This window comes from Cynoglossus semilaevis, chromosome 6, assembly GCF_000523025.1.
Source record: "Cynoglossus semilaevis isolate Cse_v1.0 chromosome 6, Cse_v1.0, whole genome shotgun sequence".
In the NCBI taxonomy this organism is placed as follows: Eukaryota; Metazoa; Chordata; class Actinopteri; order Pleuronectiformes; family Cynoglossidae; genus Cynoglossus; species Cynoglossus semilaevis.
The window spans coordinates 13,142,340-13,170,175 of NC_024312.1; the positions used below are offsets into that span (position 1 = coordinate 13,142,340).

The 27,836-nt window shown below is 41.7% G+C and overlaps 4 protein-coding genes and 1 non-coding gene across 9 annotated transcripts in view; 3 read left to right on the plus strand and 2 right to left on the minus strand.

Moving 5' to 3' along the window:
• Nucleotides 1-5: 5 nt before the first annotated feature.
• Nucleotides 6-8,947, plus strand: incenp (inner centromere protein). The gene is made up of 21 exons (XM_008312173.2): nucleotides 6-219; nucleotides 1,416-1,564; nucleotides 1,642-1,743; nucleotides 1,832-2,439; nucleotides 2,877-2,919; nucleotides 3,064-3,130; nucleotides 3,226-3,325; nucleotides 3,423-3,447; nucleotides 3,618-3,702; nucleotides 3,847-3,987; nucleotides 4,299-4,316; nucleotides 5,666-5,775; nucleotides 5,877-5,997; nucleotides 6,265-6,375; nucleotides 6,692-6,864; nucleotides 6,985-7,105; nucleotides 7,236-7,361; nucleotides 7,593-7,628; nucleotides 7,726-7,788; nucleotides 7,917-8,070; nucleotides 8,474-8,947. Exons 2-21 carry the CDS (start codon nucleotides 1,425-1,427, stop codon nucleotides 8,644-8,646), a joined length of 2,517 nt encoding a protein of 838 aa, XP_008310395.2. The 5' UTR covers nucleotides 6-219; nucleotides 1,416-1,424; the 3' UTR covers nucleotides 8,647-8,947.
• A 1,101-nt stretch (nucleotides 8,948-10,048) lies between these two features.
• Nucleotides 10,049-14,520, minus strand: best1 (bestrophin 1). Its single transcript, XM_025056278.1, has 7 exons — nucleotides 13,789-14,520; nucleotides 13,619-13,713; nucleotides 13,297-13,530; nucleotides 12,883-13,220; nucleotides 12,553-12,705; nucleotides 12,142-12,452; nucleotides 10,049-12,066 (listed from the first exon to the last, which is right to left on the minus strand). The coding sequence occupies exons 1-7, from the start codon at nucleotides 13,938-13,940 to the stop codon at nucleotides 11,004-11,006; spliced, it is 2,346 nt and encodes a 781-aa protein (XP_024912046.1). The 5' UTR covers nucleotides 13,941-14,520; the 3' UTR covers nucleotides 10,049-11,003.
• Nucleotides 14,521-14,687: 167 nt separating this feature from the next.
• Nucleotides 14,688-23,474, plus strand: rab3il1 (RAB3A interacting protein (rabin3)-like 1). 5 transcript variants are annotated; one of them, XM_025056277.1, is made up of 13 exons: nucleotides 14,688-14,825; nucleotides 14,970-15,009; nucleotides 15,100-15,427; nucleotides 17,459-17,621; nucleotides 17,727-17,822; nucleotides 18,354-18,431; nucleotides 18,527-18,760; nucleotides 19,759-19,887; nucleotides 19,977-20,089; nucleotides 20,293-20,316; nucleotides 21,140-21,239; nucleotides 21,355-21,421; nucleotides 21,524-23,474. In XM_025056277.1, exons 3-13 carry the CDS (start codon nucleotides 15,216-15,218, stop codon nucleotides 21,607-21,609), a joined length of 1,302 nt encoding a protein of 433 aa, XP_024912045.1. In that variant the 5' UTR covers nucleotides 14,688-14,825; nucleotides 14,970-15,009; nucleotides 15,100-15,215; the 3' UTR covers nucleotides 21,610-23,474. The 5 variants fall into 5 exon arrangements, with proteins under 5 accessions (XP_024912045.1, XP_016888726.1, XP_008310396.1 ...); XM_017033237.2 differs by lacking the exon at nucleotides 14,970-15,009 and having other exon boundaries at nucleotides 14,693-14,825; nucleotides 21,355-21,425; XM_008312174.2 differs by lacking the exon at nucleotides 14,970-15,009 and having other exon boundaries at nucleotides 14,696-14,825; nucleotides 15,212-15,427.
• trnaa-ugc (transfer RNA alanine (anticodon UGC)) lies at nucleotides 16,799-16,870 on the plus strand. The gene has a single exon. It is a non-coding gene; the product is annotated as a tRNA-Ala (tRNA).
• The window catches only part of epx (eosinophil peroxidase), a 9,950-nt gene continuing 5,176 nt past the window's right edge, over nucleotides 23,063-27,836 (minus strand). The window contains 9 exon segments of the mRNA XM_025056351.1: nucleotides 23,063-23,199; nucleotides 23,626-23,711; nucleotides 23,838-23,934; nucleotides 24,036-24,119; nucleotides 24,477-24,641; nucleotides 24,714-24,925; nucleotides 26,487-26,724; nucleotides 27,132-27,642; nucleotides 27,734-27,832. Coding sequence (XP_024912119.1) covers nucleotides 23,645-23,711; nucleotides 23,838-23,934; nucleotides 24,036-24,119; nucleotides 24,477-24,641; nucleotides 24,714-24,925; nucleotides 26,487-26,724; nucleotides 27,132-27,642; nucleotides 27,734-27,832 — 1,473 coding nt within the window. The 3' untranslated portion in view covers nucleotides 23,063-23,199; nucleotides 23,626-23,644.

Consider the following 27,836-nt stretch of genomic DNA (forward strand, 5'->3'; position numbering starts at 1 on the left):
TTTGAACCAGTTAAACGGTTTCAGCGGGTAAGTGGAAGTAAACTGCTGCAGCTGTAACGTCCGGGACAAGATTGAGTAGAGGCTATAAACGTTATAAACGTGGCGTTATTTTTCATACGCTGTGAAGATATTTGTGTCTCAGCATGCGATAAAGACCTTTTTTTGAAGACTGGGATAAACAGCGACATTTTCATTTCTTCATTAACGCGGATTTAACAGGTTAGTGGTCAGTGGACTGACCGTCATCGTAACATCAACATTACATTATAGGCATATCTTGAGTTTTGCCAGTTTTGCTAACATAGTAGGCCAGCCATTACTGTTAAACGGATTTTTATTCCATAAAAAATGCGCTTCTATCGACGCCGACATGTATATTTCAAAGGGTTAGCTAGCCATGCTTTAACATTTCTGTGGACCGTCAATATGACGGTTTTGATGATTTTATTTTAGTTCTATCGGTTTTTACTTTATCAATGATTTCCGACGATAATAATAAGTTTGAGACGGATCTATTATGGTTGACATTTGTTTCCAAAATAAACCACGCCAGCCCATCTTTGTTAATATTGTACGGTACTGCGCATGCGTCCAGCTTTTTAAAAAAAGGATTTGGTAAAATAGTTTTCTGATGCATATACTATGTATAAAGGCCGCTTCTGAATTTTATTTTATTTTCTTATTATGTGCATTTTACAAGATCCGCGATATAATATAGTAGTATTTTGTGATAATCCAGTAGACAAAGTTTAAGTATATTGTGATAATCCAGTAGACAAAGTTTAAAAGAGGCTGCTACAAACAACAAAAAGGACATTTGGAGGTCGTCAGTGAGCAGAATTAATAGTGATTATATTGTAAAAAGCCCCTTGTAATCTTGTCTACTTAACAACTTTAAGTTTTTATTGTAATAACTCTAAGTGTTGAGTATATAAAATCAAGAAATACACAACAATTACAGTTCAGTTACTCTTTACAGTGGCACAGGTCTAATAAATTCGATTTATTAACACAAAATAACACTGTTTGTTTTAACTATGTCAATTATAATTTCAAATTACACAATATTTCAGATGTTTTGGTTTCTCCTGGCTACCAGGATCTGATCTGATCTTATCAATTGACTCTGTCTATGTGTCTATGTTTGAAGGAATACTTTTTGATGTAAATTTTGAAATCAAAACTTCATGTAGTTTTGATAGTAGGGATTTCTTTTTTTCCCCTCAGCAAAACATTAGGATTCTCAAACACAATCTGAAATAAGGAAAATTTACTTATTTTTACTTTTGAGAAGAGACTGACATGTCACTGCCAAATACACTATTCTAAAACAATTTTATTTAATTCTATTAATTCATTCAACATTTTTGTTTTATTTTTGCTGACTGCAACATCATTTTCACCTTTGCCTCCAGGCCCTCACCATGAACTCCGTACTGTCATCTGTGCGCTCGCTAATGCAAACCTTTGATGACAAAGTACAAGAATTCATCAGTGACATTGACAATGTCCACATGGTTTGGCTTCGAGAGATCCAACAAGAAGCTGAGCACATGTTCTCAAGGTGGGTTGTCGTCAAGGTGGGGTCATCAAGACTTTTACGTCTAATAACTGTGTTGTTATATAATCTTGCATTTTAAGGCATTTCGGGGACTTGATGCCCAAAACGCCCTCACAGAAAAAGAACAGTAGAAGGAAACGTGTTTCCATGGGTCGTCAGGAAGACGGTCAATCAAAACGGAGGTTTGTAGTTCAATTACTAATAAAGTGAAGGCATGGGTTTAGCTTTATTATTGCCTTTCTGAAATCTAAAATGTATTTCCATGGCCAGGTTTTCAAAAGGAAGGCGCAGTAACCTCCGTGGCTCCTCTGTCAAGTCTCTGAACCTCATTGCCGAAGAGGAAGCTGCTGCTGAATGTTCTGCCTCTGAGGCAAGGGCCTCCCCTCAGCCTAAACGCACCACTCGTAAAAACCAACAGACTCAGCCAGAGGTAACGGAGGACTCACTCTCTGGCCAGTCTGACTCTGATAATGCCAAGAACAAGAAGCCCGAGCTGCTGGAGGATGAGACGGACAATAAAGAAGTGGCCAGTACAGGAAAAATCTCTCCTAACAATTCATGTGATGATGCTGAGTCTCTGTCTAAGGTGACTTTAACCAAAGCTGTAGTCAGGATGACCTCCACAGACCGCTCGTCTGCGGAGCTGGCAAAGGACCCAGAGTTGTCTCCCGGACGCACAGCCTCTAAAATCACCATAACAGGGTCCACTGAAAGCTCATGCCGGAGCTCTGTGCGCTGCTCCCTGAAGCTTCGCCACTCCCTGGCTGGTCTGCGCCACAGCATGACGCAGGAGTCCGTTCGCCGGGCCTCTCGTCGCTCCATGATGAAGAGGAAGGCAGCACGTGCAGGAACCTCTACATGCAGCAGCGACATTAGTGGTGAGTAGAGTTGTCCCAATACAAGTATGATTATTTTCACCAATACACCCCTGGTTTGGCTTACAATGACTATTTATTGAACTAAAAGGCAGTGTTATACATGTGAAGAAAATCTTTCTAGGCAGTTTTTTATTGTCTTCTTATAACCACGAGACAATAGACAATTTTAGACAATATATCAATAAAACTAAATATAGAATTTAAATATTATAAAAAGAAAAAGCATAAACACACACTCCTGCTAAACAAGAGAGAATCCCTTTTATACCTTCAATACTTTCCAGTTAAAGTGTCACTTAGACTGAGTAATGCAATAATAAGGGGAGAATATATATATATATATATATCTTGTTGTATCACAATATCTACATTTTCAGTTGTGGAAGGACTTTGGTTGATGCTGACATGTTATCTGTTATGGCTTGTGTGATTTTTAGAGGACTCATGTGTGGACTCAGTGGATGAAGAGAAACAGAAGGCGTAAGTAAAACTCAAAAATCTTTGTCATAAATGAGATGGTGAACAGGAATAAACGGTTTCTGGAAATGATAAGGAAGTTCGTCCTTGTTTTGAATTCTAATTACAGACCGTTTCTTGACCATGTCATTGTTTGTACATTTATAGTCTCACAGAAGCTGTACCTGCAGACATGGAGGATGAGGCTCCGGAGGAACCATCAAAGAGCCCAGAGGTGTGTATGTGTGTAGAAATGTTATCCAAGTGTAAACAAGGTCGTACATCTGCGTTGTATAAACCATTGAATGTGTGTTTCTTCACGGGGAGCAGAAAGTTCCTCCCGCTTTTCAACGTGTGACTCGCTCTGTGGCGGCTAACTCGCCCGCACTAGCTCCTGAACACGGGGTTGGCACACCTGTCAAGAGAGCAGGTAGAGGAGTTTATTGGTTATCACTTTTTAAATCCAGTATGGGCTTCTGCCAGGACAGTTTTGTGAACAAAAAAAATCCTCTTTGTTTGAATTACAGTTGATGGCACACAGTCCGGCAGGAGGTGAGTCTGTCTGTTTTTTTTTTTTAACTCTTGTTTTCTGCAGAGATTTGCATAAAGTGCTCTTGTGTCAGTCACTGGAGTGACATTTTCCAACATGTCGAAGTAATTTATATTGAGTGCTTTTTTTTAAGTGTTTTTGAATGTTATGCTCGTTATTTCTTTTAATCCAGGTCTCAGAGCACCAAACGTAAAGCACCAGACTCTATTGAAGAAAGTCCTTCAAAGAGGTTAACACCGCCCAAGAAGAGTCACAGTGTAAGACGAAGGAAAATATTGTGTTCATTTACATATCTGAATTTTTTTTTCTGTTAAATTATAGGGAAAAATTAGGAACAGATTCTTGAAGTTGTCATTTTATACCTTACTCTAACTCCCCTTTCTTATTCTTTTCCCTCGTAGGTAATCAAGCCCAACATGAAATCTTTTCTCCACACTGTGCAGAAGAATCAGATGCTAATGATGACACCAAATTCCCTGGCCCGAACAGGGGTCATCAAGTCCTTTGTGAAATACACCACTCCGGTGAAAGTCGATCCTAAGGTGAGGTCAATAAAAGATTTCCTGGAAAGTGCTTTTGACATAACAATTAATAAAAAAAAAAAACATTGAATCAATGGATAATGTTCCCAGTGACTTGGGAATTTCCTCTTTAAATGTAGACTTTTATTTTCTAAAGTTCAATAAAAACTCCCTTTGCTCCTCACTGAACCTTAGCATAATTAATAGTTTGAGTTCAGACCGTTAAACTAGTAGTTATGCTGACATTGAATTGATTTGAAAATGAATGAAAATCTCCTGTTTAGACAGCAATCAGTGACACTTTCTTACTCTGACATTTTTCCTCCCCGTAGTCTAATGCTGGTATTGTGGTAAGTGTCATTTTGATGCACTGTTTGTTGTCTGTGGGTGTTTTAGTGGTGTCTTAATATCCCACCATACCACTGGATTAAAAACACACTGTAACATGTAAAAAAAAACACCTTTCCCACCTTCACATGGCCAACACATGAGGATTTGTCTGAAGAATTGGACATTTTTTTAGTTTTTGGAGTGGAGAAAGTCACACATGAGGATTTATATGAAGAATTGGACTTTTTTTTTTTAGTTTTTGGAGTGGAGAAAGTATGAAGAATTGGACATTTTTTTTAGTTTTTGGAGGGCAGCTTTAAAGAAACACTAAATTTTGACACCTAGGGCAACTTTAAAGAAACACTAAATTTTGACACCACTGTAGTGAAATAAAATCAGGTGAAGAGTTTTTGATTGTAGGAAAAGTTGTTTTCCCTCCAATGAATTCACTTTGAGCATCTGTGTGAAGGGGGCGACAGGATGTACATGTTAATAACACCCCGCCTCCCATCTTGTCTGTGTGATCCCATTGGTCACTAATAATCATTATTGTTCACTCAATCTAACCACCTTCAAAACTTAAACCACCTGGGTGTCTTTCCTTGTTGATCAGAAAAAAGCCTACATTTTCAAATATTCAAAAGCCCATGTTTCTGTGGGTTAACACACCGAACTGGGCTGGTGTATTGTAAAATCAGGTGGGGTGAGTTTTAAACCCAAGACGTTCAGCTGGACCAGGCATTTTTGTTGCCAATAAACAGGACTATTGCTATTGTGTTTTCAATTCTCCAGCACAATAATTGTTACTGAAACTTTATTGCAGCCAAATAAACAGGCGTTTATGTCAGTCTGTGTAGGGATAACCTGAAGTTGACTTTTTTTTTTTTAGACACAGCAGATGCGGTGTGGGTTGCATGTTGCTAGGCTAAATATAATATTACATTCTTAGTCTACAATCTGTAGGTTTTTTTTTTAACTACCAAAAGTGCGATTGTTTCAGTGTTAAATGACCAGAGACTGGGCCCTACTGAGGTTGTGCCTGGGCTGCATGTGGCCTGTAGGCCAGTGGATTCATTAGGACAACCTCTGAGTGTTGAGTGCAGCATTCATTTGTACCAAGCGAGGATTCATAGATGGAAGATGATACGACAGAAAATGTTTTTTGGATAAAAAATCTAGAATGTACCAGCTGAATAATTGGTTATTGATGTTATTCATGTTAAAAACCATAACCATGTTGCACAACGTTTGATGGACTTTTGCCTTTGGTGTAGGTGATCATATTCTCCAATGCATTTAAACCATAACATTTATTTTATGGTCTGTATATTTCTGACCAAGTAAGTTGATGTTTGTCTCCTCTTTTAAGACCAAGGAACGTTACAAATTGGAAGCACTTAAAAAGAAGCAAGAGCAAGAAGAGGAGAGGATGAAAAAGGTTGAGGAGGAGAAGAGGAGGAAACAGGACGAACTGAAAAAGTCAGTGCCTCAGTCAAGGATTACACTCTGAACAGTGGTGGGGAAAAAAACGTGCTTATCTAAAAACACTGCGGTCTATTGCTTTAAAATGTCTGTCACAGGAAACGGGACGAGAGGCTGAAGCGGGTGTTTGAGCTCAAAGTTAAAGAGGAGCTGAAAGAGGAAGAAAAGAAAAAGAAGATTGAGCAGAAGATGGCTCAGATTGATGAGAAAAATGATAAGGTATGTGAAGGTTTTCCCACATTTAAACCTGGAAGTTAAGACATTTTTTTTGTAGAATGTCTCCTGAAAGACAGACTGACTAATAAAATATGACTTCCTGTCTATGACATGGATGATAAAAATGTCTCTTTAGATCTGCATTTCAAATATGCAAATCTTTATTCTACACTGCTGGTTTCACGTGTAGAAGTTTTGACATTAAACAAACGATTACTCAACACAAAGTATTATGAATCGTAACAGTTCCTTGTTGTGCTTCTTCAACAGCGTTTAGCAGATGAGAAAGCCAAGAGGAAAGTGGCTGTTAAACGCCAGGAGGAGCTAGAGCAAAAGAAGAAGTTGGAGGAAGAGGCTCGAAAAAAGAAAATCCAACAAGCGGTATTACTATTAATTATAATTTCCATCATAGCCGTGCTTCAACAAAATACTCAGAAGTTCTATTTCTAGTTCTATTTTAGTTACATAATGAGAGTTGGCTGATTTACCAGAGTATAACTTTACTGCCACTTTGAAAACTGTGCTACTGAAAATCAAAATGTAGTTACAGTCAAAATCAAATAAAATATTAGTCAGACCGACCTTTAATGCTTTACTACTAATAATATTTATTTGTTGTTGTTGTTTTTTTTTTTTTATTTGTTCTTTAGGTATAATGAGCTTTTATTTCTATCAAATGTTTTTTGTTGAACCTTAGGAGGAGGAGAAGCGGCAGCAGGAGCTACTGGCCAAAAAGAAGGCAGAGGAGGAAGAACAGAAAGCTCGTAAGTTGGCTGAAGCTCGCAAAGCTCTGGAGCTCAAGAGGGAGCAGGAACGGGAGAGAGAACTGGAGAGAGAGCTGGAGAGAGAACGACAGGCTGCCGCTGAAAGGTGGACAAAATGCTTCATGGTTCATGTTGTAAAATCTCAGTTGTTGCTTTTTATCAGAGGATATTTGAACAAAAATGTTTTTTTTATTTGATGAGGTTGATGTCCTATTTTCTATTTCAGGGAGCGTCTGGAAAAAGAGAAAGCTCTCGCTTTGCAGCGTGAAGTGGAGAAAGCAGCGAGAGAGAAGGAGAGAAGAGAACTGGAGGAGAAAAGAAGGGCACTTGAAGAAAAAAGAAAACGGGTAAGCAAAAAAAAAAAATCTGGGATCAGTGGTTTTTTTTCACTAAATGATTCTCATCCAATGTTCTGTCTTTTTTGTTTCAAACCAATTTTAAAGACAAACGTTGATATGCTTTTTTTTTTTCTTCCAGCAGGAGGAGCAGCTGAGGTTAGCTGCAGAGAAAGCAGCCAAAGAGAGGGAAGCTGCACAGAAAGCTGCTAAAGAGAGGGAAGCTGCAGAGAAAGCTGCCAAAGAGAGGGAAGCTGCCAAGACAAAAGTAATAGAAATAAATGTGAAATACTTGTTGTTACAAAAGTAGTAATTTTAAGAGGGTTCTTTAATTACCTGGTTACTTAAACTTCCTTAACATCTCCAATACTTACAAAAAAAAAGAAATGAATACTTTTTTAAGTATGTATTATTTAAACCTAAAAAATATAAATACTTTTACTTTTGTATTGTAGGCTGTAAAAATATAAATACTAATACTTTTACTTTTGTATTGTAGGCTGCAGCCAGTCTGAACGTGACTGTGGATATAGAGGTAAACTTTTTTTTTTTTTTTTTATCAGCTGTTAGAATTAGTATGTGAATTCATCTGTGTAATCATATATTCACTACTTGTTCTTCATTCTTCACAGAAATCTGTGTTGAAAACACCTGTCGGAAAAGGTGGAGGCCTCAACGTGACCATTGACCTCGAAGTAAGTGTTTCTATTTAATACTACTGATAATTTTAGACTAAGACTATTCTATAGACTAAGATAAAAAAAAAACCCTGAATTCAGTTCAGTCTCCATGATGTCTCTTTCTCTAATCTTTTTTTCCCCAGAATTCTCCACAGTCCTACGTCATCACTCCCAAGGGTGGCAACAAACCTCTGTTCAAGTCCAAAAGTCTGGAAGACTACGGGATGGACCAGAACAGTGACGATTCTACTGATGACGAGTCGGCCCCAAAGAAACCTATTCCATCCTGGGCTGAAGGTCTGTACTTTACTGCTTTACTTTATTACACTAGCAACGGTTGCATCATGTTTCAGTAAAATCATTGATAAATGTACACAAGCCACTTAATGACAAGGTTTTTTTTAAAATATTGTTACTATAGTAAACAAATTATTTAGTTTTTTGCAAAGGACAAATAAAATGTTTTTTGCAAATATTTAGGAAAAACAGACACTTTTTGTCTTGACTCATTAGTCTGGTATTTACTCAGTGTTACTAGAAGTCTTCACCAAGGGTTTTTCTTAATAGGAGAAACAATGATAATCACATCAGAGAATGACATCGTCCTCGTTCGTTTCCTTTTTTTTTCCTGCTTCTTCCTCTTTGATCTGGTCTATTTTTTTTATTTATTTTTTATCGTGTTCCTTGTGTTCTCTCCTAGGTCCGAACCTGCAGAAGATAATAATGACACAGTATTTCAACCCACCTGACTTTGACTCCTTCTTTGGGAGGATTGACCCCCCCAGGCTCGAAAACATCTTTTACAAAACCAAGCCTCGTTATTTTAAACGTACCAGCTCGGCTGTGTGGCACTCCCCTCCAAACCTGAAGTAACTGTACACTGTATATACGGACAGTGATGTGTTTAGTTGGGATTTTTGTGTGTCTCTATGTAGTCTCTTTGCAATAAAGTCATGTTTTCTAAAATATGTTATTATTAAATGTCTGTTAAGGATTTTAGAAACGTCTGTTCCATTGTGTAAAATATCTTTCTTGAGACTGAAGCTTCAGTCTTGAATGATTTGTCGGTGATGGGATGTGGATGTTCAATTTTGCCCAATCAGTGAAACTATATGTGCAGGATGTGCTCTGACTGTAACTGGTAGATTTTCCACACAATTAAACATTTAATCACCAAACTCATGCCTTCCATTTAACCATATAACCTGTACGAGTTCACGGCTTTTAATAGAGTTTAATCTGATTAATACGTCAACAGCAGCTGATGAGTTAGTTGCTGCGGTATATGAGGGGCGAAGCACATCATGTCTCTATCTACATCTATTTTCTGCTTGTTGTTCCAGTTTTTTTTGTTTGTTTGTTTTACAAAATACACTAATATACTGAATATTGAAGCTGGCAATGAACAAAATTGCAAATGAGACTCCAAAAATGAGAAATATATTTTGGTTAATCAGAGGTGGCCATGTTGGATCAAGCATGTTTCGTTTTACTGATAACTTAAAAATTCTACATCCGTAATGTGACGAGGCTATTTTACTGCTCAGTTACGGTTTTATTAAACAGTGATAACATTGAGCTTCAGCTTATTTTCAAAAGGGCAAACAAATATCTTATGTTTAAGTTGATCGTCAGAGAGTGTCAGCTGTTGTCTTTGTTACGACAGCACCACATTCTGCATAAGCTGAACATCAATGCAGACATGTCTTGCCAAAGGGACACAACTTCCACTAAGACTGCGAGGCTGCCATCAGCAGACATATAAACCTGGAGCTATACGCTTCTTATGTTCAGCTCTCTATGGTGAGTGATGCTTCAGACTCACAGTTCAATTATTAATTATTGTTTTCACTTATGGTTTTCATTTGACCCCCTGTAGGCATACTGTTTGGAAAGTGAGGACAAATCCCTGCCAAACGTGTCCATGTACTTTCAAGTTGATGAGTCTGGAGGGAGGCAGAATTGTTCTCCAGGACATTAAGGTATGTGAGGATACTTTACGTACTTCAAAAATGAATCATTAAATTCAATCATGTTGGATTATATTCCTGAATACCATGAGAAAACTGTGGCTTTATTCTGAAATATTTATTCTCTTTCAGAAACCTGATAGAGATGAGTGGTGGAATGGCCAGGAGTACCTTCTGGATCTTCACGTGACGGCGACCGAACACAACGATCCACATGTAAGTAAGAGACTAAGGATGAGTTTCTACTGTAAGACGCTTATTCCAGTTTTAATGTTACAGTACGGGTAGTTATTAGATTATACGACACAGAAATCCCCCTTAGGTTCTTTTGATTTTTAATGCAAAAGTACAATAAACATATTCTCCATTAATACATATTAATATGTATTAATAGTACCAGGTGTACTTGATACCAGTTTTGTCTGCCTAACTAATTTTTCTGGTGTAAACATGTGGCTATATTTTTGAATTTGAACCAACACAGAAACAGCGACCTTAAAAAAAAAACTTTTGTCAAAATGTGTGTCAGGAGGTTTAACATTTCACTGCTGCTGCTGCTTCTGCTTCAGCGTCTTGTCCAAATGTTACTGTTGCATTCTGTCACGGCTAGTGTGTTAAACACAGTCATGACTTTAAACAGGCATTGTTGAAAACAAAACATTTAATGAAGGGCGTGGTGTGTTCTGCCCAACAACCACTGAGTTCCCACTTAGCAACCTACAACAATGTGATTACATGAAACGCGTTTCTGGACAAACACCTCAGATGTTTTGATAGATGTGTTTTAACGTTTAAAAAGGTGTAAACAAAATTTTTTATTATACTCCACTTCCTTGAAAACCCAAGTGTAGGTTATAAAAATGTCTCTGTAGTGGTGTTTAAATCTTAATCCTAGAGTTATTCCTCACCTCATGAGGATTGAAACTGGCATGGGTCAATTATATCGTTGCTCGTTCCATTCACCGTAAGAAGAGACAGCAGCTGAAAATTGGCTATAAAATGTTGTCTTCATATTCAACAGCATAGAGTCTCAATATCTGGATGAACAGGTTGAGTCCATCAAACAGCTTGGTGATCTGCGTTTGATCGGTGAAGACAGACGTTAACCTATCACTGTGCTGCAAATCATCCAACTACCATACAGTTTGAGGTTAAGGTTGAACTTTATTGATCCCACACCATGGGGGAAATACTCGATTCCCATTAAGTTGTGGAAGGAAACATGTTCTCCAATATGTTTTCTTCCATACATGCACCTTGTCAGTTGTCACTTCTCTGTTCCGTTCCTCCCACTGCTTTGTTCACCCCACCGTGTACCATCACGCCCAGCAGGTCTCCATCGGTCAGTGAGATTCCTGAATCGTTGGGAGAGTTGTGTTGGGTTGCTTCCTGTTGCGATGACCCTGAACTACACATTGAGTTGATGTTGTTGCCGAGCCCGCTGTTGGTGCCTCCGCTGCTCCCCCTCAGGTTGGCACTGAAGTTCCCATGGTTACTGATGTTGGTGTGACTTGTACCATTGCAGAGACTCCCTGTTGTGCCGCTGTGGGTGCTGGTTCCATTAACACTGCAGGGGCTGCTGTTGGGATTGCTTTGGTTTACACTTGCTGTGCGGAATGGTGGCGTGAAGGAAAACGAGAAATCCCGCTCTCCTCCAATTCCTCGAGCACTTGCGGGTCCAGTGTCAGATAAGGGGAGGTTCTCGAGAGTAAGACGAGGAGGTGGAGGCCGACGAGATAACCCGCCCTGCTCTAGTCTGACTTTAGGAGGTGGACAGAGTTCAGGGAAGGAGAAGGCTTGGACACCGTGTACCTCACCATCTTCACTAAACCAGGGGAATGCAGAGGACGGTGGCACTGGTACTTGGCTAGGTGTGTCGGGGGGCAGCTGTGAGCCCACTACTGGAGGAGCAAGAGAACTGCAACTGCGATCGCACTCATTCTGGCTCCTGCGGGCAGGTCTGGGGCGAGGCACAGAAGGGGGCACGCAATGGATGGGTGTCTGTGGGCAGCTGTAGAAACCCGGTCTCTCATAGAGGGACATGTTGGAGAAGGCGTAGTCCGGATCTCGCTCATGGTTGAATGGCGGGTGAACCTGACTAGGGGTCGATGGAACCTCGGTGTGCAGATAAAGAGGAAAGCGACTAAGTGGAGCTCGAGGTCGACGGCGCAGCAACGAAACCCGGGAGGAGCGGGAGAAGTTAGGGGACTGGACACCAAGAAGACGTCCCAGTCCTCCGAGCAGGGGAGTGGAGTAATTGGCCTCCTCGTGTTCTCTGATCTGCTCCAGATTAGATTGGAACTCCATCTCCTCTTTAGCGACACTAGTTCAAATTGTACAGAAGGTTAAAAGACAGCGTTCAAACCACATTTGCCAACTGCAGAAAACGTTAGTCCACCTGATATCTAAGGCTGAGCCCAGGAAGGAGGGTTTACGATGTTCAGCACTGGCTGCAGTGTAAGGAGGCTGAGGCTCAGACTCGTTCCAGTACATGTCCCTCTCAACCAGCGGCAGGCTGTCAAACATCTCATCTACGGATAACAAAGACACCTGGGACAACACAGAGAGTTGAAGACAGCCAGGGGACAGTGGAATAAGAATACATGAAAAAAATAAAAAGAGCCAAACCTGTAAATTGCGATCAACGAGCCAGTTGGTTTCAAAATCATCGTCGTCTTCTCCGAAAGGATTTATGAGCTGCTCGGCTACCTGAGACCAGGGACAGACAGGCTGGCTCAGAGACACAGCTTTGATGTTTACTATTTGAGTCTGAGGTTGGAAATCAAAAGCCTAAACTTTTGTTCCTCACCTTGAGCCACCCGACGTAGAAGAAAAACTGCAGCAATGTGAACACAGGCAGGTAGAAGTCCAGGTCATGACCAGGGTAACCTTGAGACGGATCCAGGAACTGACGGCCAATCAAACAAGCCAAGAAAAAACTGTAGACCGCTATGGTGGCCACCTAAAATAAAACCATCTGTCAGGGATTTGTCTTCACCTTAACGTCTGCCTTTTCATCAGTAATCCCTAGAATTATGTTTAAATACACAGTTGTTGGACAAAATCTTTTTGTCCCCACATGAGTCATGTGACATGTTCTGTAACAAAGGTCCATTTAAGATGTTTTTTTTTTTTATACCTGAGTATAGACGAGAGGCAGGCTGATCCAGTCGTAACCATAGAGCTTCATACACTTTGACCGTAAACTATTCAGTTCCTGAAAGTAAGAAAAGAGATATTCTGTTAAATCTGTATTTAAAAAAAAAACCCAAAACAAATGTCTTTGAAACGGGTTTATGAGAGAGAATTTTACAACTCCTACTGTAAGAATGGCTGTTAGTGCCACGTCATTGTTAATGCGGCCCTCAGACCGCGCTCGCATGGCCAGATTAACGAACCACATGCAGGGCACCCAGAATTTATTATGTGGAGAAGGCAGATCCTCCAGGCTCCTCAGCTCCTCAGGAGTCATCAATCCTTGTAGGAGTACAAAGTCATCACAACTACAGTAACATGACAGCAACGTTTCAAACGGCTCCTCTTCAGGCCATACCTGCCTGCACCAGATGCTGCATGGTAGGAAACCTCTTGTAGACAGCTGTGCTGACAGAGCGGTAGATAAGAATACCAGACAGGTTGGCGTATCTCATCAGAGTTCGTCGGGTCAGCCTGGAGGCCTCATCAGCACCCCTAACATGACCTCCAACTAATGCTGCCAGGCGGTCTGGCCAGGGGACGTTTTCAAACTGGCCCCACCAGCGTGACACAACCAAGGTCACATAGAAACCTGGGTGAAGATTTCAAATAAGGTGAACTCGCATGTACATCGTTGCGAAGGATAGAAAAAAAAAAGTGATACTTTAACACTAACTGACCCAGTACAAAGGACACAGGGATGAGCTCAGCATAACGGTCACAATATATGGACAACTTCTCAAACAGCCTTTTCTGGTCGTCCTTTAATATGAACCTGGTGACAGACACAGTGCTGGAGTCTTCATTTTGAAATCAACAAAAAAGTATCGGCAGAAGTATCAATCGGTACCTATAAATAGTACTGAAGAAGTAGTAAAGCACGGTGAAGATGATGAGCTCCCTGTAGAGCAGTTTATAAATGCTGCCTTTCCATCGCAGTAGAAGGTGGAAGAATGTTCCCAGCCCTGCATCAGCAACCCTGCGGGAGTATGTCACCGTCATCGTCGCTGCTGCTGCTGCTGCTGCTGCTGCTCACCAGCCAACCTACTCATTAAGTGGTGGCTGACATGGAGGAACCAACTCTGAGGTTGGTAATTTTGTTTTGTTTTTGTTTTTTTCTTGCTGAAAATTTTCAACGATCAACCTGTTCGCCAGTGTTTCCTCCTATCTGGAATCCAGGAAGAAATTGTACAAAAACATACGTTGTATTATAAAGTTTGACACAATCGTGTAAAGAAAATAAACAAATATAATACCTACCAGTGAATATAAAAATGTTGTCCATTATAGATGCTGTGGCTTGGCAGGTCCCAGAGAGACTGTTTTAGAGAAAAAGGGGGAAGAAATATTCCTACACGTCCGGTCACTTGATTTGTTAATCTCATTCTGCAACAGAGAAGCATTGTGAGGTCCAGATTAACAGCTCCAGGTCCAGCTGCTCTGCCGCACTGGTACAAAGGCTCGGCTGATGTTTGGAAGTAGGTGAGTAGTATGAATTTTTACCCTTGTAGATATTTGATCTCATTAAATCTAATCACTCAACTAAAACGAATTGTAAGAATCTTTCTGCCTTTTATTCATTTAATTTTTTCATTGAAACTTTTCCATTCTCAAAATGATCTGCGTTTGTAAATTCATGTACTCTGCAAAGTATCTGTACCCCAGTTGCGCCGTAGGGCCCCCACCTGCTGGAAGAAATGTGCATAGCTGAGTTGGAGTGGTCAGAGAGTGTTCGTGATGAACCCTTCCTGTTAAACCAGGCGAACAGCAGCAGGGGAGGTGAGCTGAGCTGACCGGGTTCAAGTCGCTAATCTCTGCCAGAAGTACTGCAGTATTTGGAGATTTTTACTCCAGTGCCAACAGTGGGGATTGGTTCTAAGGCATTTGGTGAGTTTACTTTGATTCTTTGTTTAGGTTTTGTCCTTGAATGGTGTCACGTTTGAAACAGTGAAGGAGTGAGGTACTGTTTTCCACGCTGACCTTGTGTGCATGCCTTATCTCAATGAAACAAATTCCTTGACCGTGACACAGAAGGAACCTGAAGTCCACCACCTTGGCAGGGTGTACACAGGTATTCAGAGTGTGAGTTATAGTTTAAACAGTGAATAAGTTCACTGTGAGCGATGTTAGTTACAACATTTCACCTGTGTCTGTGTTGTAGGTGTGTTTTCCCCTAAAGGCACGGCGATTGGATGTCAGGCAAAACAATACTGAGAAGTAAATCTACACTGGACACATTGAACAGTCGGATCAAATCTCCTTTCTGAAAACAGACGCATGGATGCTTTTGAAGGACTCCACAGTGTCCAGATCTCCTCCTCTCCACCTTCATCAGGTCCATCCAGCCGGGGATATGAAGTCCTTAAGTCAGGAAGATCTGGAATCTCAGTATATTCCTCGTCGGTTTTCTTTGGGACACCTGATGTTCGGCGAGAGCCGAGGCAAAAGTCCGGCAGAAAAACGCAGGATGGCGGCTGTGTTGTAGGACAGTAAGTGTCTTTTTGTAACACAAATGCTTTAACTAGTTACTGATATGATGTGTCGGGAACTTCAAACTTCTTTTCTGGTTACGTTTCTCCCGCTGTGTGAAACCAAACACATTTTTAAATTGAATATATGATTTGACCTAGGATTAGGGAGGTTAGAGTGTTGGGAGATTTTTTTTTTTTAAGTGGCAGCTGGAAGTACCGTCACAGTTATTCAGTAAAACGTTGATTCAGATTTAAACTTGTATCCATTAACAGTAATGTCTGAACCATGTGGTACAATTATTGTCTTCGTCCACGACTTTACTTTTAGCCACATTTTCTGACTCTATTGCTCCTTTGCGACCCAAGTCAATAGACAGTATTCATAAACTCCCGGGAAACATTATGCAAGATGACCCCAAAAAAAATCTCCTGCGACCCACCTGGGGGTTGTGACCCAGTCTTTGGGAAACAAAGCACTATAGGACCTCGGGATGGGTTTCTTGACCCTTCTGTCACCTCCTTGAACTAAACTCAATTTAGGATAATCATGGTTGGACTGTAGAGGGTGGATGTAGAAGTCAGGACAGGAGGGTGTTACTGTGAAGACAGAAGAAGAAGGCAGGGAAGCAAGGAGTGGATGTGCAGTCATGTGACCTCACACACACTCAGTGAGAACTTGTTGGAAGAAGAGAGAATAGTTAACACAAGAACGTGGATATGGCTGAGTAGCAGAACACAGTCAGGCCGGTGACGTGTACGCTCCAGTCGTTGTTTGTATGTTTACGTTTTCCAAGTTTGTGGTTTTTATTTTTATTTTTTTCCTTCACCGTGTTTGACGAGAGCTGCTGTTATTGCCTGTCTACGTCAGCGTCCGCATTCTTCCACTGCTGGCCGAGATTTAAAAAGGCTCAGAGCAGTTTCAGTGAAAAAACCAGCTCAGCACTGCTCTCGCCGCTTGAGTCCGACTGTGATTTGTTTTTTAAAAAAACGACAAGAACAACAATATTTTGTGAAGGACATTGGAGAATTGGAGACACACGGAGTCGTAGACACAGAGCGGGTGGAGGTTGAGCTGCTGTCCGGGACGCTGACTGGTAAGGGCGGCGGACTCTGAGAGGGAACCCGCGTCTCTACCACTTTTAACAAAAGTTAAAGAAAACGAGAACTACCGCGTTCAGTCACTAACTTCATTCAACTGACTGTGTTATCGCGTTTATTTAAACGATATATCGCAATATTACATTGAGTTTCCGAACAGTGGTCTACGGTCTTTTACTCCCAAAGTCATGCAGAGAAGCAGGGATAGAAAATGTTTTATATGTAGCTTGTTATGTGCTTTAATACTATGCTCTCTGTCCTCACCCATGCAATACAGGGCGCTGTCAGTCAGGGGATGTAGCTCAGTGGTAGAGCGCATGCTTTGCATGTATGAGGCCCCGGGTTCAATCCCCGGCATCTCCAGTGTTTTTTGCATTGTCCGTAGCCTGTGGTGAAGGGATTGGGCTTCTTACCACAACTTTAAACCCTGCCTTGGCTGGCTGTCTGGTTGAGTCAGCACAGAATACCTTGTTGTCTGTTGTATGGATCAGAAATCACTTGTATTAAATTGCTAAACAAGCTTCTTTGCTCTATGTACACTTTCTAGCTTTTTTTGTGATCATTATTTCGCAGGATAAATATAAATGTCCATGATACAAAGCCTGATTCAAAATAGTCGGCACATTGTATCTTGATATATACATATTCAATGATATTTCAATTTATTTATATGTTTTGGTCTATATTTTGTAGTTCATAGTTTACCTCCTGTTTATACGTCACAGAAAATCTTGCCATCAACCTAATCTATAATTAAATTACCCTGGTCTAAATGTTTACCTGTGGGAAAACACCTTAATTGCTACTTGTGTGCAGCGCTAAAGCCGAGCTACCCAAAATATAAGATCATGCTGAGTAAACAGTCATTCTGTTAAAGCTGTCTTGGCAACAGTGTGATTAAAGACCGACTGTTGACAGTGATGTCGTTTTGTCATGTGTCGTCCTGTTCAGGTTGATAGACCTGGATCCACAGCCAGAGACCAGACTGGAGGGAGGAGGCAAGGCCACCTCAGCGAGAGAGCATGGCAACCTCAGCCGACTCCGCAGCTCCTCGCTGGAAATCCGAGAAAAGGGCTCGGAGATCCTCAGGGAACAACTGGACGCTGCAAAGAAGGTGTCGTAAACCTGATCACAAAACATAGCGTGACCACAACAAAAAAAAAAAAACAGTGACAGTGCATATTTGCTTCCGAGCTAATGTGATTGTGCCACATCTCAGGAACTGAAACTGAAGGACAAGGAGTGTGAGCGTCTCTCACAGGTCCGGAATCAGCTGGAGCAGGAGCTGGAGGAGCTGACGGCCAGTTTGTTCGAGGTCAGCATTGGTCATATGACATGAGCCTTCGGATTTGTTTATGAGGAAAGTTGTGCTGAATAGCACAAACTAGTGACAAGATTTACTCTAGTAGAAACTGTCACTGACTGGCTGTCTTTGTACAGGCAGTTAGAGAGCACGCAGCTTGATGTAGTCAAGGGAAGTTCGTTACAAATATTTGCAAACAAATCCAAATCCTGCTGACACAGAAAAAAAATCATTGGATTCCAGTCCATTGTTATGTATAATTTATTTTCCCCAAACACACGGCTCAAAATGATACAGACAAGAATAAGTATCACGGGAAATTTAGACTCTGTCTGAACGTTTACACAACACAGATGTTCACAAGTTATTTTTCCCCTAGTCTAAGTCAGGTTTGGAGTCTTTGAGGGCCAATATAGGTCAAGTCTCAAGTCATTTGTTTCGAGTCTCAAGTCCTAGATTACTACAATGATTGTACGATTGTTGTCGGGCCTTCACCTGTCGTGTTTTGCAGATTGTGTGTTAACGTCTCCGTCTTTACAACAGGAAGCTCACAAGATGGTGAACGAAGCAAACGTTAAACAAGCAACTGCAGAGAAGCAAGTGAAGGAGGCTCAGGGAAAGGTGGGTGAAGCTAATCCTTACGCCGCCTCCAACGGCGGATGAACCGCAACGTGTTCCGTGACCGTGCCCTTCGTTTTCCCGCATCTCAACACCAGATCGATGTTCTGCAAGCAGAGGTGACGGCCCTCAAAACCCTTGTGTTGACCTCCACGCCATCTTCACCCAACCGCCAGCTGCATCCACAGCTGCAGCCTTCAGGAACCAGGGGAGCGCACAAATATGTTGGAGGACACGTCCGCAACCACACATGGGGGGTCTCCTCATCCTCACCTGGGAAACCAGAGCCGTCTCCAGTCTCTATTCATCCTGTGGTCAAGGAGGACAGAGAGGTAGGGTTAGGATTTTAGCGAAGTTTCATTCCCTACTTCATTAAATGTTTTTCTTTATCTTTGGACTTTCTTTTCGTTAAAGCTCTTCGTCGTATGTGGCGTTCTCATTTCTAACCTCGGACTAGTTTTTCCACTGTTCCTGCAGTTTCCTCTGCTCTCAGTCTGCTGCTCCTGCTCTCCTTTCTCTGATTCTCTGCTTGCTTCCTCGACACTCTATGACCTGTGACCCCTACTGGCAAGAGTTAGAACCAGACTCTAATGAGACACAACAGGTAACTGTAGCTGCTGAAGCACATTTCTATGATTACTTAAATAAAAAAAAAATAATAATACTGTTAGACGTAAACTTTAGCTAACATTTTCTTAACGTGATATTCCAGCTAATTTTAAGAGAAAAAAAACAGAGCAAAAGAGTGATTTACTTTTGGGGCTTTTTAGGATTTTTCTCATCTCGCCTTGAGGTGTATTGGTCTTTGAGCGGTAAGGCTTTTGTTCTTTTTTTTTTTAAAAATTCAGAAGAAAAACACAAGATCCTTTCAGCATTTTACAAAATATTTAATTTTTTTCTGTCTTCTGGTCTCATCATCTCTGCCAGAAAAAAAACACTTTTCAGATGTTCTGTTCGTCTGAGGAATGCAGTCTTACCTTAGTCAGTCCAACACTTTACAGTAGCAGTAGAAATTGCTCCAAAGGATCTACTGCCAAGGGGGTGCAGAGGGTGGGGGTGGGAGGGGTTCTCTATCCACTAGCTGCAGACAGATTCTTTTGTTTGTATCTCAGAGACTGCCGCCCCCACAGGAAGCTGGAGCCTTCCATGGCATGGAGTGTACTGAACGTGGCAAGTGTTTTGTCTGCTACATAAAATACTGGCCGGTCGCTACATAACCACGGGTCATCAGACAGTGTGTCCTTTTCTCATTGGCTACATTGTCACAGCTAAAAAAAAAACCAAAAAACTTTTTTTTTTGAATCCACTTGGTAGTTTTTTTATTTTGCAGATAGACTCAGTCCTGTACGCGGAGTTCCTCATGTGGAAGGAGCGTCCAAGTTTAGACAAGTCGTCCGCCTTCCTGAGTCGTATCTACAGAGAAGACATTGGACCCTGTCTGTCCTTCACAAGATTGGAGGTTTTCAGCTTTTTGCTTGCAGAATTTTTTTTTTTTTGAATCCACTTGGTAGAATTTACAATATGCTAAATCATTTCCTGGCCCCGCAGCTCTCCCAGCTGGTGCAGAGTGCTGTGGAAAACAACTCTCTGACTATCGAGCCCGTGGCCATGACAGCTATTCCAATGGTTAAAGCCTCTGCTGTGGAGTGTGGAGGCCCGAAGTGAGTTGTCACATTGACATTGTTCACTCTGTTATCTCTCCTCTCTGTCACCATTCACTACTGATCATTAGCCAAATCAACACTGAAAATTCACTCTCACTTCATTTTGGGTTTTTTTCACCTTTTCACACTGTATTTCAGAAGTGTTCAGTCACCAGACACATTTCCTAATCACTGTCTGAACTCAAATTCTTCTTTTCCAGTGGCTTTAGGGCAGCGATAGAAACGTAAGTCCTTCCCTGAACCAATGACACAACAAGCTTTCTACTAATCCATAAAACTAAAAACTGCTGAGTCGGTCAGCTGAGAGGTTGTAAAATAATGTGTCAATAAATAACCTGGATGGCTGTGCATGTGTCTGGTTAAACATTGATGTCATCTTCAGATGTTAACTCATTCGGTGACTACTTCCTCCTCACTGTCCACCTCTGTGTTACTGCTGTGCTGTCTGCTAAAGTATGCTAGCAGGATGTATGTGTACATCAGCTTCTGCTGTCGTCGAACGGTGAATGTGGTATCGTGAAAAAAAGGGGAATCAATACTGCAATGAAGTAGATATTTAAAGTTTGGATTTTCATCATGCACTTGTGACGGACATCGGGTTTTGTTCTTGTTTTCATCGTCATTTCTTTTCTTTTTTTTTTGCAACTAAGAAGCTCAGTTAAATTGGTAATTTCGTGTCCGTTGTGTGTGTGCATGCTTGTACACGTGTCTGTGTGGTGTATGCCCTCCTATTTAAAAAAAATACTGCGTATATAATATAATATTAGGTCATGTTAAAATGAATTATCATAAACAGTTAAAATTAGTAAAATCCAACTCATTGATAACACAGACACCTGAACAGAAAGTGAGCAGAGCTTTTTCGCCAAAACAATATTTCAGTGAAAAGCCTCCCCACACAATTGGCCATGTTTTTGTATAGATGTAGCATTTTTGCGAGAGGTTGTCTTCAGGATCTGATACTAACCCAGGCATAACTCTTCGTGTATGTATGTCTCAAGGTTAAAGGTCGGGTTTTCCTGACAGCTGATTTCTCGCTCATTGTAGGAAGTGCGCATTAAGTGGCATGTCGCGTCTCTGTAGACACCGCATCAAACTCGGAGACAAGGAGAACTATTATTACATCTCTCCCTCCAGCAGAGCTCGGGTAACTATCGCTTCTCCCTAACGTTCAGGGAGAAAAACTCTCTCACATACAGTATATATACCCTATATTTATATTTGCTTCAAGTTACCGATGTTTTTTTTTTCTACTCTTTTAGATCACAGCAGTTTGCAACTTTTTCACGTACATACGTTACATCCAGCAGGGCCTGGTGAGAAATGATGGTAGGTAAGGTTTGTCCGGAGTTGTGATAATCTGCCGACTTCTCACAGAGTGGGGACTGATCTGTTTTTATCTCCCCTTCTTCTCCCTGTCACATCCACCAGTGGAGCAGATGTTCTGGGAGGTGATGAGATTCCGCAGGGAAATGAACGTGGCCAAGTTAGGGTTCTACCTCACTGACCAGGGCTAGAGACGGTGACGGAGCAGTGAAACTGCAAACGGACCAACCAGAGTCCGACTTGAACTGTGGTAACACAAGTATTGTAGTTGAGGTTCTGCGACCGACCGGGGATGAACCAAATGTTCCTTTCCATGCAATCAGACAATTACGATTTAATCCATCCAGATAAGTTTTACCTCAGTATATGCAAAATATCTTCTACCGTTCGTCATCATTTCTCAGAGGTTTTTCTTATTTAATCTGGTGAACTCTTGACCTTAGTGAACAACAAAAAATTTTTAAAGACGGGCAGACGATCAAAGAGTTGAGTTCATTTATTACCTCAGGTATCCCCTTGTGGACAGCAGGAGTGTTTGACATGCACGAGACTGTGTTTGAGGGTACGTCAAAAAGTTCTAAGACCAATTGAAAAAAATATTTATGAAAATAACAGAACTCTCTCTCTCTACGTTTTTTTTTTTTACATCTTAACACATCTGCAGGCAGTGTTGCTATCTGGGAATTTATAGAATTATGTGGGATTTCGTTTGCACCAGGTCATAACCTGCTTATTTGCCTTTCAGTTTTAGGAAAAAAAACTGAAAAAAAAAAAATCTGATGAGGTTAAAACCAGTTCCAAACCTCTAGTATTTGGCCCATAATTAATAATTAAAATGTAATGGTTCCTCTGATTTAGACATTTTAAGTGTAACCTCTTCAAAACCCAAAAAGAAATATAATGATAAAACGTTTAAAGCTGTTTGAGACACCTGAGAGACATGCCTTAACATCATTAAAATCAAACACCATCTTAACATTCTTTTTAAATTAAATTCACAGTACTACTAACAGCTGTCTTAGAACTTCTCCTAACTTGCCGTAATACACGTAAAATCAATCTGAATGTGACTCTAACACAGAGTACACATGAACATCTAAATCAGTTCTAGGCTCCAGTCGCAGGAACTGTCCTAATACATGTGATCATGGCCATCATTGAACTGATTGCACACTTTGCACTACCTTTTTACACAAGCCTTTTTGAAGATGAAGAAACAAGAGGCAGTAGAAATGTGTACTTTTCATATAATATTACTCCTCAACATACAAAATATTGACCACCGTTAAAATGTTTATATAAACGAACATGCCTCAAGACATTGTTTAAGAAACAACAGTGGTTTTGCCTGTCTGCCAAACACACACGACATAAGCCATAAATGACTTTGCCTCAGTGCGGAACACAGCAATAATATGTAGTTATTATAGTGTATCGGTTACAGATTGCAGTGAAAAATCAGGATCGGTGAACAATATCAGAATGTGCAGTACTTTCCTTGAAGCCTTGAAGCCTTGTCTCTGATTGGTTCTTACCGGTGTTTTCAGTGGAAACATTCCATTTAACATCAACCTTTGTACCAGGTCTGAGTTACCCGGCCGAGTTTGCATAAAGTCTGGTATCAGTTAAGTGTCTCGACTGGTGGTTTGCGATGACTCATGGTTGTTAGTCATTTCAATACATTACACTTGAGTGATAATTGTTACAGTACAATAACATGACCTATTTTCAGAAGGCTTTACTTTCCAGTCGGGGTCAAATGGTTTAACGCACGCCCACTGCTGCAGAACGGAAATGGAAAACATCAGGGTTAGGAACTGAGCTCGGATGATTTACAAGAATGTGTGTTTTTGCAGCCGACGTTCCTGTTAGTCTGTGGTTTGATGAAGAGAGTACATTATTGTGTTTCTGTACAGTGGACCTCATGCAAAACATGAAAAAAGAATTTTTCACATTTTTCAGTCTTTCTATGACGTTGTCGAATACGTTTTTTCAGTCACGGCGCAAATAAAAAAAAAATGTCCATAAAATAAAATGAATTGCAGTAAAATGAAAATGAATTGTTTGGTAATTATTATTTAACCACAATTTACCTTAATTTAACTTAATCTGAATATATGTATGCTCTGCGAGTGGGGTTTGAAATGTACCTGCACAAGGAATGCTATAGACATAGACATTTACATTACATTATTCACGAAACGTACCTTCGCTGTCAAATACATTTTAACTTTTATCTTGGCAACACTCCGTTGATGCAGTAATAACCAACTCTTCCTTCCTGCCAAAATATCTGCAAGAAAAACGTACACCAATCTCTTAATCCCTAAATCTTTCAATTCCAGGCAACGTTGGTCTAAGTCTGTCGCAGCAAAGACAACGAACATACTTCAACTGACGGTTGAAACTGCAGCCTTACCTCTGATAACAGACCACGATCACCACCACTAGGGCCACACCACCAATAACTACCATCACTGCGGTGACTATGGCGATGGCGGTCGGCGAGGAGGGCTCTGAGCAACACATGAAAACGAACGTAACAGATCGGTAACAGACAGTCTGAACAATAAGAACGAGTGAGTGATTTAGCTACGACGTCGGCGTCAGAACTGACCTGAGCAGACAAAGGAGCCTGGTGTGTTGGAACACTCTTGGTTTGGAGGACAAGGGGCAACATGTTCCTCACATTCGTTAATGTCTGTGTGGGTTAAAAACACAGGGATAAACAGAGCTCTGTGTTGGATTACTTGGTTATTGGCCCAGTCACTAGTCGGGTGTTTGACTGACTCCCACTGACACTGATGACTGAACTGAGCAGCTCACGGCGCAGTCTGTTATTATAAATGTGAAAGAACAGGTTGTTCCAATGAGTGGTATTAAGCTGACATTTGTAGTACAAAACATGTCACGTCATTCGTTTGTCAGTGTAAATCATAATGCTACACTTGGAACTTTTTTAAAATCCAAAATATTTTGTTTTGCTCTAATTCAACTTCAGTCCACAGAGTAACACCAGAGATGGTGAGCCAGTATTAGATTTTTTTTTTTTTTTTACCTTGACATGTTGGAGGTGCAGAACTCCAGTGGAGGCTGTTTGGGTCACAGCTGACGGAGGAAGAACCCAGCAGCTTGAAGCCCAGTTGGCACTGATACAGAATCACAGCATCACACAGCAGGGAGAAGCCCGACTGTATCCTGGGTATTGGACCACAAAAAGGATCTGGAAAGAAGCATTTACAGGTCTGATATTAACCATGTGCACCGTAATGATTCTTCGTACCCAAATCCTCACCTGTGTCTGGTTCTTTCCAGGGGCTGAGGTCCAGGTGTGGAATGAGGGAGTGGGAACAAGGGAGCATGTCCTCCGGTTTCTCAGTGCGCATGAAGGGGTCAGCCGGAACGGCGGCGATGTGGGTGTTGTCACAGATGATGCGTGACAGAGATACAGCCTCTAGGTGTCTCCTCTGAGAGCTGGTGAACACTCCTTCCCTTTGCCACCAAAACCTGAAAAGAAATTTCACTTTTTAACCACATTGAAGTTTTGAGATGAAAGTATGATTTGCTGTTTAATAATCCCTGTCACCTGTCTCCGTCTCTCAGGGCTTTGAACTGTTTGGCCAGCAGACAGGCCAGGAGCGGTCCAACTCGACCTCCAGGCAGAGCGGGCTCAGAGATGGCTCCCACCCACACGTCGATGTTGTGGGGTGTCCCGTAGAGGAGCTCTAGTTTGTGAGCCAAAGTGGAATTTCCAAAGATGTCAGCCAGGTCTGACGTGGAGGAGGGAACGGAGAGGCCACAGAAACGGCGCCATGAGCTGTAGCCTGAGAAGATGATGTCAGACACCGACCCGGGGTTAAAGACAAGGTATGGGACGTTTGAACCACTACCACCACGTCTGATGCCAGTTAGACAGTCGTCACTTTTGATTGGCTTAATGATGCTAGGTTCTTACGGTCTAGTCACCATCCAAACGTTGCTTAGTTAGCATAATGGGTTCCTTGATTTATAATGACAATCAGTGGGACTTAGTTAAGTTATACTTCTGTGTAAATAATAATAATACTGGGGAGGTAAACACAATACAACTTTAAGTTGAATTGATTAAAAAAGTGTAAACAGTGATTCATCTTGAACCACTTAGAACGTTTCAGGGTCAGTAAATACACTATAATGTCTTATTTGGGACTTTTTTTAAACACAGGGATCAACAGAGCTCTGTGTTGGATTACTTGGTTATTGGCCCAGTCACTAGTCGGGTGTTTGACTGACTCCCACTGACACGGATGACTGAACTGAGCAGCTCACGGCGCAGTCTGTTATTATAAATGTGAAAGAACAGGTTGTTCCAATGAGTGGTATTAAGCTGACATTTGTAGTACAAAACATGTCACGTCATTTGTTTGTCAGTGTAAATCATAATGCTACACTTGGAACTTTTTTAAAATCCAAAATATTTTGTTTTGCTCTAATTCAACTTCAGTCCACAGAGTAACACCAGAGATGGTGAGCCAGTATTAGATTTTTTTTTTTTTTTTACCTTGACATGTTGGAGGTGCAGAACTCCAGTGGAGGCTGTTTGGGTCACAGCTGACGGAGGAAGAACCCAGCAGCTTGAAGCCCAGTTGGCACTGATACAGAATCACAGCATCACACAGCAGGGAGAAGCCCGACTGTATCCTGGGTATTGGACCACAAAAAGGATCTGGAAAGAAGCATTTACAGGTCTGATATTAACCATGTGCACCGTAATGATTCTTCGTACCCAAATCCTCACCTGTGTCTGGTTCTTTCCAGGGGCTGAGGTCCAGGTGTGGAATGAGGGAGTGGGAACAAGGGAGCATGTCCTCCGGTTTCTCAGTGCGCATGAAGGGGTCAGCCGGAACGGCGGCGATGTGGGTGGTGTCACAGATGATGCGTGACAGAGATACAGCCTCTAGGTGTCTCCTCTGAGAGCTGGTGAACACTCCTTCCCTTTGCCACCAAAACCTGAAAAGAAATTTCACTTTTTAACCACATTGAAGTTTTTAGATGAAAGTATGATTTGCTGTTTAATATTCCCTGTCACCTGTCTCCGTCTCTCAGGGCTTTGAACTGTTTGGCCAGCAGACAGGCCAGGAGCGGTCCAACTCGACCTCCAGGCAGAGCGGGCTCAGAGATGGCTCCCACCCACACGTCGATGTTGTGGGGTGTCCCGTAGAGGAGCTCTAGTTTGTGAGCCAAAGTGGAATTTCCGAAGATGTCAGCCAGGTCTGACGTGGAGGAGGGAACGGAGAGGCCACAGAAACGGCGCCATGAGCTGTAGCCTGAGAAGATGATGTCAGACACCGACCCGGGGTTAAAGACAAGGTATGGGACGTTTGAACCACTACCACCACGTCTGATGCCAGTTAGACAGTCGTCACTTTTGATTGGCTTAATCATGCTAGGTCAAAGGTCCTTACGGTCCAGTCACCATCCAAACGTTGCTTAGTTAGCATAATGGGTTCCTTGATTTATAATGACAATCAGTGGGACTTAGTTAAGTTATACTTCTGTGTAAATAATAATAATACTGGGGAGGTAAACACAATACAACTTTAAGTTGAATTGATTAAAAAAGTGTAAACAGTGATTCATCTTGAACCACTTAGAACGTTTCAGGGTCAGTAAATACACTATAATGTCTTATTTGGGACTTTTTTTGTCATATTTGTCATATACAGTTTGGTACCAGGCAAGCCGTGGTCTCTGCCCCTCTGGAGGTTCAAGGACCCCAGGTCCAGGGGCATTCCGCCCTGTGCCTGAAACAGTCTCTCTGTCAGCTCCTCCACCATCATCTGACCCGGGGTCTGCAGCTTGGCTGGAGACAACAACAGACCACGCAGGACAGGGTCTATACCACCTGAGAGGAAACGAACACAGACTTCAGGAAAACTGACAGTACCTTTAATTAAAAAAAAAACCCAAATGCACTCATCTTTACCTTCCTGCACAATCCTCCAAGAGGCAAAAAGTGAATGGTGCAGGGGCAGAGGAGGATGCTGGGAATTTGGCGTGTACTCCGGACCCAGCCTGGTAACCACCGGGTGCACTGTGACGTGGGCAAAACGAAATGCTGCTGCTGCAAACATGTTTGCTATGCTTGGATCCGTTTCGGGATTATAATCCTGGTAAGGAGGCATCAGGAGGGACATGGCAGTATCACCGAGAATCTGGGGCAGGTAGTGGTCCCACGTTAGGATCTAGTTGAGAAAAAAAGAAAGAAAGGCTGGTCAGCGTTTCGGGAGTTGTGGGAACAGAAAGGTTAGATCGTAGACCAACTGTTAATCACACCTGATGAATGGCTCCTATGATTTTCCGCGCCTCCTGGTAGAGGATGTCAGGGCTCCAGTGGGGGTTGAGGAGCCGCAGCTCTTCGACCAGACGGTTGTGCTCT